Here is an 11,718-nt window from a genome sequence, read left to right as displayed (position 1 = left end):
AAGGGTGTCACGGAACGGCGGGTGACGGGCGGGTGGGGGTGGGGGCGACGGGCGGGAGGGATGGCAAGGGCGGTGGTGGCGGGGTCGGGTGGGCGGGCATGGGAGGCTGGGGGTGGGGGCCGGGATTTCTTTTTTTATTTTTAATAGCCATTTAGTACCGGTTATTTGAACCGGTATTAAATGCCCCCTTAGTACCGAACTAGCAGTACCGGTTGCGAAACCGGTAACCGGTACTAAGGGGTTCCCAACCGGTACAGAAGGCATTTCTCCAGTAGTGCTCCCTCCCTGGCTTTGAAGCGCACACCTTGGAGTCGTATTCATGCTAAAGCTAGAGATATGGATCAACTGCTTTAGGGTGCCCCCACAAAAAAAGGTGTCACCACTTTGGGTTGCCGGAGCACGTTGTGAAGTTGACATCCACAAAAGATATATTTCCTAAGCAATTATTGCTAATTGCGTCTGTCTTCACTCCAAGGCAATGGGCAGCAGCATCAGCTGCACCCTCTTGGGGGGGAAAAGAACTTGGCTTGTCTCTCAGCTGCGAGGTACGGTGGTGAGGTCAGTCACAGCCGCTGGCAGCTGGCTAGGATTAGCACGGTGAGAAACCCACCAGAGAGATGGCTGCACTGGATGGTGTCGAGGCTTTTCAGTAAAGGGGACGCAAAGGTCTGCATGATTCCATCCAGGTAAGCTTTCCCTTGCATCTCAGTTCTTTACTTATTTTTTCCCAATGTTTCCTTCGCTGCAGCATCTGAGGCTAGATTAAGGGGGTGTTTGGAAGGAGGAGGCTAAACTTTAGCCCTGTCACATCGGATGTTCGGATACTAATTAGGAGGACTAAACATAAGCTAATTACAAAACTAATTGCAGAACCCCTAGGCTAAATCGCGAGACGAATCTATTGAGCCTAATTAATCCATCATTAGTGAATGGTTACTGTAGGACCACATTGTCAAATCATGCACTAATTAGGCTTAATAGATTCGTCTCGCGATTTAGCCTAGGGGTTGTGTAATTAGTTTTGTAATTAATCTAGGTTTAATACTCCTAATTAGTGTCCAAACATTCGATGTGACGGGGGCTAAAATTTAGCCCCCTCCTTCCAAACACCCCCTAAACAAGGTAATGCTCACTAGTATGACTGCGTTCAATAATCGATCTAGTTTTGGTTTGATGCTGGAATCCAATGTTTGATCGCCTTTAATTTTGTCTTCCGCATGGTTTTCTGCTTTGTTTATTCAGGAGTTCAGTCGGCTGTAAATTAGTTATTCAAGGTGTGCAGAGATTCCAAAGTTGTGTACGCAAGAAGTGCTTTCCACTAAAGAAGCTGGGCCAAGATGGACATCACCACAGGGGCAATGAACACACCCTCCTCCCAAGCTTACGGAGCTGGTGGTGGGTGAATACAACCTGCAGAAAGGTGTCAAGGGAGAGATTTAGGAACTCGAGAAAGAGCTGACATGCATAACCGCAGCCCTCCGCAAGGTGTCTAAGGTGCCGGCAGACCAGCTTGATGAGCAGATCAAGATCTGGGCCGGTGATGCGAGGGAGCTATCCTATGACATCGAGGATGCTGTCGACACCTTCATGTTGCGCGGCAAGGGGCATGAGCATACCAAGTCATTCAGCTTCAAGGAGCTCATTGCTAAGACCACCAATTTGTACAAGAAGGCCAGGACTAACCATAAGGTCCATAATGTTATCAAAGACATCATGGACCAGGTCAAGAAGGTTAGTGAGCACCGTAATAGGTACAAGGCTGACAACATTGCTGCCAGGGCAACTTTGGAGCCTGTTGATCCTCGCTTAGAAGGTATGTACAGGAAGGCAACTGAGCTTGTTGGTATTGATGAGCCAAAGAATAAGATAGTCAAGAGACTTATGGATGACGACAGCTCTTCGTTGCAGCAGCCAAAGATTATTTCTATTGTTGGATTCGGAGGCTTGGGGAAGACAATTCTTGCCAATTCATTGCTACATTGTCACATCCTGAAATTTTTGAATTTCAGGATGTGATTAAAAAGAATAATTAAACAATGATTTTCTCATAATTTTAAAAAATTTCCAACATTTATTTTTTTTCTTTACAGGAAATTTAGTATAGGAAAAATAATTATTTGTTTTTCTAAATTAAATAAGGTTGTTCCATGTGTTGCATTCATGGCGATGTATTTTGGTGTTTCATGAGTGAAAATGTTTTAAAAAACGAGTATAGATAATGATTAGATTCTTTTGAAAATTTTCCAGCATTTCCTGGAATTTATTCTCATTTTCTAAGAGCTAAATCCAATTTTTGGAAGGATCTAGAATCCTTTTCGTGAGCTCCGAGTATTTTATTTGAATTCCTCGTGTCCCAGTCTATCTCTAGGAATTTTCCTGAAATTTTTGGGATTTTCAGAGTATTTTTTCGTAGCTTAAATAAATTATCTAGATTTTCTGGATTTTTATTTACACGGAAAATGATTACTGAAAAAAAAGAAAACCTCCTAACGGGCCGATCCCGTGGGCCCGACCCGCGTCAGCCGTTCCGGCCCGTCCCAGCAGGCCCGCTCAGACCCAGCCCTATTTGGGCTTGACACCGAGCGGCCGGGCTCGCCTGGCGCCGCCGGCTCTTGGCGTGGCGTGCCACGCACGCCAGGGCGCGCCCCGCGCCTATAAAACTTGTCGCCCCGGGCGCCCGCGATTCCCTGCTGCATCGCCGCCACCTGCGCCGCGCTCGCCCCCGCTCGCTTCGCGCCGCGCGCCGCCACCTAGCCCGCGGCACCACCGCCGCCATCCAGCCTCCTGCGCCGCGCCGCCTTGCGTCGCTGCCTCCCCAGGCCGTCTCGCGCGCTCCTGTGCCTAGCACTGCCGCCGAGCACTGCAGCCGCGAGCCGCCCCGACCCCGGCTGCCGCCGCTGGCAAGTCTGTCCGGCCAAGTGGATAGGTGAGGAAGAAGATAAGCCCTTTTGTGGTTTAGACCCCGAGAAAAGTCATAACCCCGAGATCCAGTCCAAGTTTAAGTTTGTAATGCGTTTAAGCCCTTAGTTTTCGCAGTTAAGTCCCTAAATAGATTAGATCCTTTCAACCTAGCCCAAGTCATGATGTTTAACAAGTCTAACACTATCCTTTGGGCTTTTTGCGAGCACTGTCCCTGGCAGGTGGCGGCGTGGGGGCGTGGCCGCATGGTCGGCGGGGCCACGGGGGGTAAGGGCGACCGACGAGGCGGCGACCTGGCGGGTGGCGGCAGCGGGGCGCACGGCCGACGGGGGCGCGGGGCCGGGGGTGAAGGTGAGTGCGGACGGGAGGCACAGGAGGCGGCGCGGCATGACGAGTGCGGACGGGAGGCGCGTGGCCAGCCGGCCAGTGCTAGGTTCCGCCTGCTGGGCTCACCTCGCGTCGGGGTGGGCTAATAGGCTGCTTGACCTTTTTATGGCATTTTTATAAAACTTGTTCTCAGTTTTCTTGGGCTTGCCTCGAGCTGCAGCCTGAGCAGCCCGGGCCAAATCCGCCCCTGGTTACATTTTCCATGAGATCTATTGACAAGTTGGTGCTAAACTCAAATAGTTTTATAACTATTCATCCATGTGTGTCAGGAATAATTACTTTCAGCATCACGTACGTTTTATTGTAATTGAGGACGGATTATCAGCGTGACCTACTTTGGACATTTCATCCATATGCTGTATCAAGCTATTCAATTCGGAGGATCGAGACTGAATTAATGTTTTTCTTTCATAAGGAATTAATGTTTGATATAAACTTACCAATTCCAATTGTGACCCAATAAGTGACCATGCATCTTGAGGTAGTTTGAAATATTGCAAAGGGACAAAATTTACTCTTGGTTTGCATGCCCCGGACCACGGCCTGGGTGGATGCATCTGCGGGTGACCCTAATTATTTTATGTATTGAATGCCTAATGTCATTTTGACTTTTTTTTAAAAACCAAACTCATTTAATAAAAATGGTTACGGGTGATCTCATTTCTACTCCATCTGTTTTAAATTGTAGGTTATTTTGCCAAAACGATCTACAATTTGGGACGGAGAGAGTAGAAAGTTGGCAGGAATATGCTACCTGGATCACGAAAGCGCTAGCCCAAAATTCATATTATTTTATTTTTAACTGTCACAACAAGTTATAATTTATATCAGTATTGTTTTTGAAAGGATCAGTATTATTAATTGAACGACACCTTAAATCTAAAAATAAATGGAGCAGTGAACTAAGCCCAGACCCCAGAGAAACATTAGGCCCACGAAGGCCCGGAATGGCCCGCCCCAGCGAGCCGCGATACAACAAGTCCACACACTAGGCACCACCCTCCACCCGCCGTCTCGCCAAAACCCTAGCAGCTGCTCAGCTCCCTCCTCCCCTCCCAGGTGGCGGCGCGCTCCTGTCACTTCTTCTTCCTTCCATCTCTCTTGCTAATCTCTACTAACCTTTCGCTTGCCTGCTCCAGATCTACCTTCGCATCCGACCAGGGTCCCCTTCGCAGCGCGGGAGATGGCGTAAGTTCCCCCATCGAAATCTTTGTAGCTGCCCGTTTCTTAAATCTTGGTTTCGCGAACGGTGAAAGAAGTTTTAGGTCCTGGTTGCTTTGGTGCGAGATCGTTCTAGATGTTTTGCGCTGAACTGTTGCCGGTCTTTTGCGATATGCCTGCTCTATTTTGAGAGTGTCGTGGTAGTAGTTCGGTAGATTTAGTTGCAGTCTGTGCCGAATGTACTGCTTGGGATGGAAAGTTTCTGTTTGGTCTCCGTTCCAACCGTGAGTGATTTAATTTGTGCACAACCATCGCACCGGTAGAGCTGTGTAATGGCGCGCTAGTCCTGTTTATTTGGTGGAGGCCTGGAGGGACGTTTTCTGGCAGAGTGCATCGATGTTTCTTGGATGTTGGGTGATAAGTATTTTATCTTGCTGTAGTTTCTAGCATAGAATTCCAAATCACTTCATTGTGCAATTTAAACTTCTAGTTGCTGGCACACAAGAAATTGCTGGTTTTGACTACTAATTGGGTGGCTGATTGGGTTCGATTTACACCTGGATCATGTTTACATATGGTAAGACTTGCCTCAAATTTAGTGTACCAGTTTAACCAATCGTGAGAGATGAATGTGTTATCTTTGTTGATTTGAGATAACAAGACTGGTAGCCTACTAATAAGTGTAGCAATGGGCTTAAACCATATATTTAAGTTCTTACCGCCCTGTGCCTCTTTCCCTGTTGCTTGTTGATTAGAGCTGAGCAGCCTAATAACAGATACAAGCGGTTTGAGTTATGGCTTGGCAATCAACTCACCAAGATTTTATGATTTGGCAGGGATCAGGAGGCTCCGGTTGCAGTTGAGGCACCTACCCCGGTTCTTGGAGAGCCGATGGACTTGATGACTGCTCTGCAGCTCGTGATGAAGAAGTCAAGCGCTCACGATGGGCTCGTGAAGGGTCTTCGTGAGGCTGCCAAGGCCATTGAGAAGCATGTCGCTCAGCTCTGCGTGCTTGCTGAGGACTGCGACCAGCCTGATTATGTCAAGCTGGTGAAGGCACTCTGTGCTGAGCACAATGTGCACCTGGTCACTGTGCCTGCCTCTAAAACTCTTGGCGAGTGGGCTGGGGTAAGTTAGAAAATCCTTCTGTAGAGCATCTGCTTCTTTCTACATAGTATTGCTATTGCTGCCTAGATGGTGTTACTGGATTATTAATTACAGCATTCATTTTGTGGCTTACAATTCTCCACCTCCTATTGACAGGGGAAATTTTACTAATTGTTTGTGAATTTTATGCTTTACAGTTCGTTTTTATTTTGTTCAGTTGCTTCAATTTTCTCAAGCATGCCATTCTCCGCCATGCTGTGTGCTGCTATTCTACTGCATTCTGTTGTACGAAGTTGAGTCTTGATTGTAACAAGATTCACCTTATGGTGCTTTGCAGCTTTGCAAGATTGACTCTGAGGGCAAGGCAAGGAAGGTTGTTGGCTGCTCCTGTGTCGTTGTCAAGGTAACATGTCAATCACTTACTGTCCTGTCCTATTGCAAGTAACTATTTTGGTTTACGTAGGCAGCAAACATGACGTCTTGCTGCTTTGTTTTGATTACCAGGACTATGGTGAAGAATCTGAGGGCCTTAACATAGTGCAGGAGTATGTCAAATCGCACTAGATATAGCATGTTTCAGTGATGTTCTGCATTTTGGACCTGGGCTTAATGTTATGCTTGATTGCTTGGTTCTGGGGCTTGCTAGTTGCTAGGAGAATTAGAACACTTTACTAGGTGAGCCAAGAGGGTACGAGCAATTTGGACATCTGAATTTTTTTGTTTATGGTGGTGTCATCTGGTTTTGAATGAAAATCATCAAGAGCTAATGCTATCTTTTGGTCTTTACATCCGTGTCGGTGTCAACTGGTTATACTGGTTGCAGTTGCATGGTCTGCGTTTTGGCCGTGTTGCATTTGATATGAACGAATCTGTATGTGGTATTCTCCTTATGAAAAAGTGTCACTTTCAATTTCCTGGTATGTTTGCTCGTATATGGTTTGCATAAAGTGGTTATGAAAGCGTAATGAGTGGTTTTGTGAATTAGGTTGTATTCCACCTGAAACCACATTGCAAATGCGGCTAGGAAAAGGCTTTTGTGCGGCGTAGCAGGTAAATTATGCCTGAGCTGTCATTTCTGGAAACTGGAGCTTGGAAAAAGCAGAGGAGGGAAACAATTATCGGGGTACAAAAATTGATCAGTTGCAAAGCTAATCCAGGGCATCTGATGAAGTGGTCACTATCCAACCGGACCAAAAAAGAAGCGTTTCTGCGTAACAAAATTGTTACATGTAAATGGTTTCTACGCCACCGTAAATAGTTTACTTTAGGTTACCCAGCCTTGCAGAACCGAATCAGAATAACCTAGTAAAAAACCATGAAGTTGAATAACCAAGGCTGAAGCACAGGGTAGAAAATGCTCAGGTAAATATAGTCTTTTAAAAAAAAGAGAAGAAAGAGAAGAAAAGAAAAGAAATGAAATGAAAACACAGAGAAAGAAGCGAAGCTGCAAAAGGCGGGAACGGATAAGATAACAAAACGAGGCCGCGCAAAATTGCCCTCTCTCCGACTCTCCGTTCCGATGGCCGCCGCCGCCGCCACCACCACCTTCCTCCCTCCCATCCCGACACCTCGCCCCCGCCTCGCCGCCGCCGTCCGCCGCCCTCCTCCCATCTTCACGGGCGCCGCCGATGCCGTGCCGATGCCGGATGACGAGGACTCCAGCGACGACGACGACGGCGACGCCGCCGCGCCGCGCAGGAGCGCGCGCAAGGACCGCCGCCGCGCGGTGCGCATCGCGTGGGAGAAGCTGGTCCGGTGGTCCCGCTTCTGGCGCCGCCGCAACCGCAGCGACGTCCTCGAGAGCACGCGTAAGGTTAGGCTCGCGCGCGCGCTCTCCGGGCCGGGATGCTTCACTTCCTTTGCATTGCAGGATCTGATTGGGAGAGGCTGACTGGGTGTGGGTGGGTTTTGCAGCTGGTGGTTCTCGGGGGAGGGTCGTTCGGGACGGCCATGGCGGCGCACGTGGCGGCCAAGAAGGCCGACCTCGAGGTGTCCATGCTGGTCAGGGACGATTTCGTCTGCCGGTCCATCAACCACAGCCATATCAATTGGTTCGTAAACGTTGCTGCCCCCATTGAACCTTTCTTGATAGGTGCGGGGAAACAGTTTGTTACATTCTTGTTTTACTCTCGGAGCATCTGCCATTAAATTCTAGGAAAGATACTTATTTCTATTAATCAAAATTTAGATTCTTGATCAGCACCCATGGCACGGGGAGTTTGAGATCATCCCATTCTTATGATGAACATCGGCCGGATTGAGAAAACTAAGTACACAAGCGTTTAGCATCAATTTTGACTGTGCATTCCCATTGATGTTGTTCCTGAAAGTGCAATAGTCCTAGATTAAAAATATATCTGATGGACATTGTTGCCGAGGAATGAGAATGTTCAAATATTCCACATTTGATTTAAACTGACTTGAATTCAAGAGCACATATAACTGTGTGCCAACTTATTTATCCTAAATGTCCATTTTGCTAGCAACATGGAGATGAATTTTGATATATATATGGAGAATATGCTAAATTGCAATTCATGTAGATATACTATTTGGCCTCCCGTAAAAGAGAAAATGGTAAAACTATTTTACTCATGTTTATAAATACCTGTTTTCATTTCTATGGGAAAATATTATGAGTGCGTCTGCATTACAACTTGTCATTTTACTGCAGCAAATACTTACCAGAACACAGATTGCCAGAAAATATTGTTGCAACAACAAGTGCTGCTGATGCTTTAGCAGGAGCTGATTTCTGCTTCCATGCTGTTCCGGTTCAGGTATTCACATTTCTTTATGAAGCATTGTGCTTTCTGCAGGGATTTCGTCCTTTTTGACTCTGATATTTTTTGCGGCAGTTCAGTTCATCCTTTCTTGAAAGTATTTCAACACATGTTGATCCAAAGTTGCCATTCATATCACTTAGCAAAGGGCTGGAACTCAATACCCTTCGGACAATGTCTAAAATCATCCCACGAGCATTGGGAAACCGCCGCCAACCATTTATTGTTCTATCAGGACCTTCTTTTGCAGTAGAACTAATGAACAAATTGCCTACAGGTTTGCTGTCATTTTTCATATTGTTAACCTGTTTTATCTTTTTCAGGCTCTATGTTGATTGATGGTAATATATTTCTACATGAATTCTTTTAAACTTTTCTTTTCACATATCTGTATATGAAGTATGAACACAAATTTGGCACCATAATAATGCTAAGAATCAGAAAATCTGAAGGGGGGCCGGGGTGGGGGGTGGGGGTGATGAAAGAATCCAAGAGCCTCATCAATCGAGAGCAAACAGAGAGTCTGGCTACTTATTCTGTTGCGACCATATTGTACTGTAAATATAGTAAATGCAACTACAGTTTTATTACAGTATTTTTAACAAATAACAAAGATCTTGTACAACTTCACCTTTGATCATAGGTGTGAAATCATACAATTAAACAAGCTATCCTACTAGTATTTAATAATATATGTGTAACTAGCCTTTTTTATTTCTTCCTTTAATTAAGAACTTTGAATCTGCTAATTTGGATTGATGATCATGGTTGTTTAACTTTGAAATTGCAGCGATGGTGGTGGCATCAAAAGACAAAAAGTTGGCAAGTTCTGTTCAGCAGCTGTTAGCTTCCCCAAATTTGAGGATAAGCACATCAAGGTAAAAATGCCTAGTTCCAAGACTTAATCACCAAGGGTATGACAACCAACTTTATAACATGCAAAACCTTTTCTTTTACAAAAAAATGACTTCTTTTTATGGAAATTAGTAGAGAAGATGAGATGAGAGAGGCAAGCATGAATGAAATAGTGAATCTGTGATCATCTGTTTACAGTACTCTTTGATTTCTATGTTAAGAAAACACAGAAAATGACCCATATGCTAAATTCAGAGGAATAAAAACAATACTATAGATCCTTTTTTTAAAAAAAAATACTATAATCTGTGCAATTTTTTTTTCCTAAGTGTGGTACTTGCTGAGTTCCAGAACGTCATTCAATAGTACAGAAAGAAAAGCTCAAGGATTTTTCCTCAGCTTTCAGCTAAAATTAAACTAGTAGTCTAAAATTTACGACTAGTATATTCCACATGGAAGAGTTACCTTAGTAGAGCTATTATATTGTAACATCAGAAGAATATTTGAATGTGACCTATGGTACTTCAGTGATGTTACAGGAGTAGAAATTGCAGGTGCGCTGAAGAATGTTCTTGCTATAGCAGCAGGTATAGTGGAAGGTATGAATCTTGGGAATAATTGTATGGCTGCCCTTGTTGCTCAAGGTTGTTCAGAAATACGATGGCTGGCAACAAAGGTCCGCAATATCTATCATCTGCATTTCTCTTGCTTGTGAAGTCTGAAAACTTGCCACATTCACTGAGATGAACTTCTTAAATTGAAGATGGGAGCGAAGCCGATAACTCTTTCTGGTTTGTCTGGGTCGGGTGACATCATGCTTACATGTTTTGTCAATCTTTCACGGAATAGAAATGTGGGACTGCGTCTTGGTTCAGGCGAAAAACTCGACCAAATCATGAGTTCGATGAATCAGGTGGGCTGCATTCTTTCTATGACATCAAATGTGACCTGTATGATTTTGATTTGTAATTCACTGTATTCTTCTGCCTTTAGGTTGCTGAAGGTGTATCAACTGCTGGGGCTGTCATTGCGTTAGCTCAGAAGTACAATGTCAAAATGCCAGTCCTGACTGCGGTAGCGCGGATAATTGATAATGAATTGACTCCGAAGAAGGCGGTTATGGAGTTGATGAATCTTCCTCAGGTAAACCATTTGATGTAACATTTGATTCACTGTACCAAATTTACTTTATTCCGCAGACAGCCTTCAAATTCTTGCTGTATTTCAAATTGCTGTCCAAAGTTGTCCTAATGACTTCACAGTTTTTAAGTTAATACATTTCAAATAGGCAATTTTTGGTTTCCATTTCACCAAGCCGTTGTTCGTGCTTGGCTAACAAACCTGAAGCAATGATTTACCAATTTGTCTAAGCAGCCAAATTATCTCAAAAACAAACAAACCAAGATCCTTTTGCAAGTTTCTTCATGTAATGCTCAGTGTCATTTGTAAGGTTCCAGCAACATATTTTGACCATGAGGATAGGCATTCTTATTGATTCTTTTGACTAAACAACCTGCTGTTCGTTTCAATGTGATGCCTTTAGTTGTAAGGATATTTTACCTGAAACACTGATGAAGTCTTTTCAGTGATTATGCTGGCAGAAAGGTTCCTGACCTGCTATCTGCATATTTTAGCAACTTTGCCTCTGTCTTGTTCGCATAAATAATAAATGACAACGTGTAAAACTTCTATTTTACAGGTCGAGGAAGTCTAACAAGGATAAGAATGGAGTTATGCTCCGTTTGTCTGGACTGGAAGTGTAGTTTGGGGCCGACCATATGAAAATCTGCTAAAGACCACTATAGTCTTATAATGTTCTCTGTGGGCAGGCTGTTTTCACTTCATAGTCTGTACTGACAAATTATTCGATTATTAATGCGGAAGTGATTTCCAGCTTTCGGGGAACAACAATAGTGGTCTTTTGCCAGTTCGGAGTTTTTGTAGCTTTTCTAATTTTTCTATACACTGGTAAAATCATTCCCACTAGATTTTTTTCCAAAGGAAAAATTAGTTTCAAGTGCTGGCATAACTGGAGATGGGCACTATCTTGGCAGCACTGAAGGAGATGAACTCATCGAGATGCATTTTACTCGTAATGATGTTACATGTAATGCAATCAGCGGCTGCAGCTGCTAATGTAAGGGGGTGTTTGGGAGGCATGGGCTAAATTTTAGCCCATGTCACATCGGATGTTTGAACATTAATTAGGAGTATTAAATATAGGCCAATTACAAAATTAATTACACAACCCTAGGCTAAATCGCGAGACGAATCTATTAAGCTTAATTAGCCTATGATTTAACAATGTGATGCTACAGTAACCATTCGTTAATGATGGATTAATTAGGCTTAATAGATTCGTCTCGCGATTTAGCCTAGGGGTTCTGCTATTAGTTTTATAATTAGCTCATATTTAGTCCTACTAATTAGCATCCGAACATTCGATGTGACAGGGTTAAACTTTAGCCCCTGCTATCCAAACACGGCCTAAGTATTTAAAGCATCA

At 44.3% G+C, this 11,718-nt stretch overlaps 2 protein-coding genes and 1 pseudogene across 2 annotated transcripts; all 3 read left to right on the top strand.

Moving 5' to 3' along the window:
- Nucleotides 1-126: 126 nt before the first annotated feature.
- On the top strand, nucleotides 127-3,640 carry LOC105913727 (annotated as a pseudogene).
- Nucleotides 3,641-4,237: 597 nt separating this feature from the next.
- On the top strand, nucleotides 4,238-6,486 carry LOC101776005 (40S ribosomal protein S12). Its single transcript, XM_004955775.4, has 5 exons — nucleotides 4,238-4,365; nucleotides 4,446-4,494; nucleotides 5,304-5,595; nucleotides 5,912-5,977; nucleotides 6,079-6,486. The coding sequence occupies exons 2-5, from the start codon at nucleotides 4,490-4,492 to the stop codon at nucleotides 6,136-6,138; spliced, it is 423 nt and encodes a 140-aa protein (XP_004955832.1). The 5' UTR covers nucleotides 4,238-4,365; nucleotides 4,446-4,489; the 3' UTR covers nucleotides 6,139-6,486.
- Nucleotides 6,487-7,023: 537 nt separating this feature from the next.
- On the top strand, nucleotides 7,024-11,318 carry LOC101776675 (glycerol-3-phosphate dehydrogenase [NAD(+)], chloroplastic). Its single transcript, XM_004955777.4, has 9 exons — nucleotides 7,024-7,387; nucleotides 7,489-7,625; nucleotides 8,249-8,354; nucleotides 8,433-8,634; nucleotides 9,148-9,235; nucleotides 9,741-9,888; nucleotides 9,976-10,125; nucleotides 10,206-10,355; nucleotides 10,912-11,318. Exons 1-9 carry the CDS (start codon nucleotides 7,094-7,096, stop codon nucleotides 10,924-10,926), a joined length of 1,290 nt encoding a protein of 429 aa, XP_004955834.1. The 5' UTR covers nucleotides 7,024-7,093; the 3' UTR covers nucleotides 10,927-11,318.
- Nucleotides 11,319-11,718: the final 400 nt, after the last annotated feature.

The sequence above is a fragment of the Setaria italica genome, chromosome II (genome assembly GCF_000263155.2).
Source record: "Setaria italica strain Yugu1 chromosome II, Setaria_italica_v2.0, whole genome shotgun sequence".
In the NCBI taxonomy this organism is placed as follows: domain Eukaryota; kingdom Viridiplantae; phylum Streptophyta; class Magnoliopsida; order Poales; family Poaceae; genus Setaria; species Setaria italica.
This window is presented reverse-complemented; position numbering and strand designations above follow the sequence as displayed.

What these genes read in the sequence shown, in the direction of transcription:
- LOC101776005 (XM_004955775.4), top strand. An exon ending in CTCTTGGCGAGTGGGCTGGG is followed by an intron (nt 5,596 to 5,911) that starts GTAAGTTAGAAA and finishes GGTGCTTTGCAG; the next exon opens with CTTTGCAAGATTGACTCTGA. An exon ending in GCTCCTGTGTCGTTGTCAAG is followed by an intron (nt 5,978 to 6,078) that starts GTAACATGTCAA and finishes TTTGATTACCAG; the next exon opens with GACTATGGTGAAGAATCTGA.
- LOC101776675 (XM_004955777.4), top strand. Translation starts at nt 7,094, where the DNA reads ATGGCCGCCGCCGCCGCCACCACCACCTTCCTCCCTCCCATCCCGACA. An exon ending in TCCATGCTGTTCCGGTTCAG is followed by an intron (nt 8,355 to 8,432) that starts GTATTCACATTT and finishes TTTTTGCGGCAG; the next exon opens with TTCAGTTCATCCTTTCTTGA. An exon ending in TCATGAGTTCGATGAATCAG is followed by an intron (nt 10,126 to 10,205) that starts GTGGGCTGCATT and finishes TTCTGCCTTTAG; the next exon opens with GTTGCTGAAGGTGTATCAAC.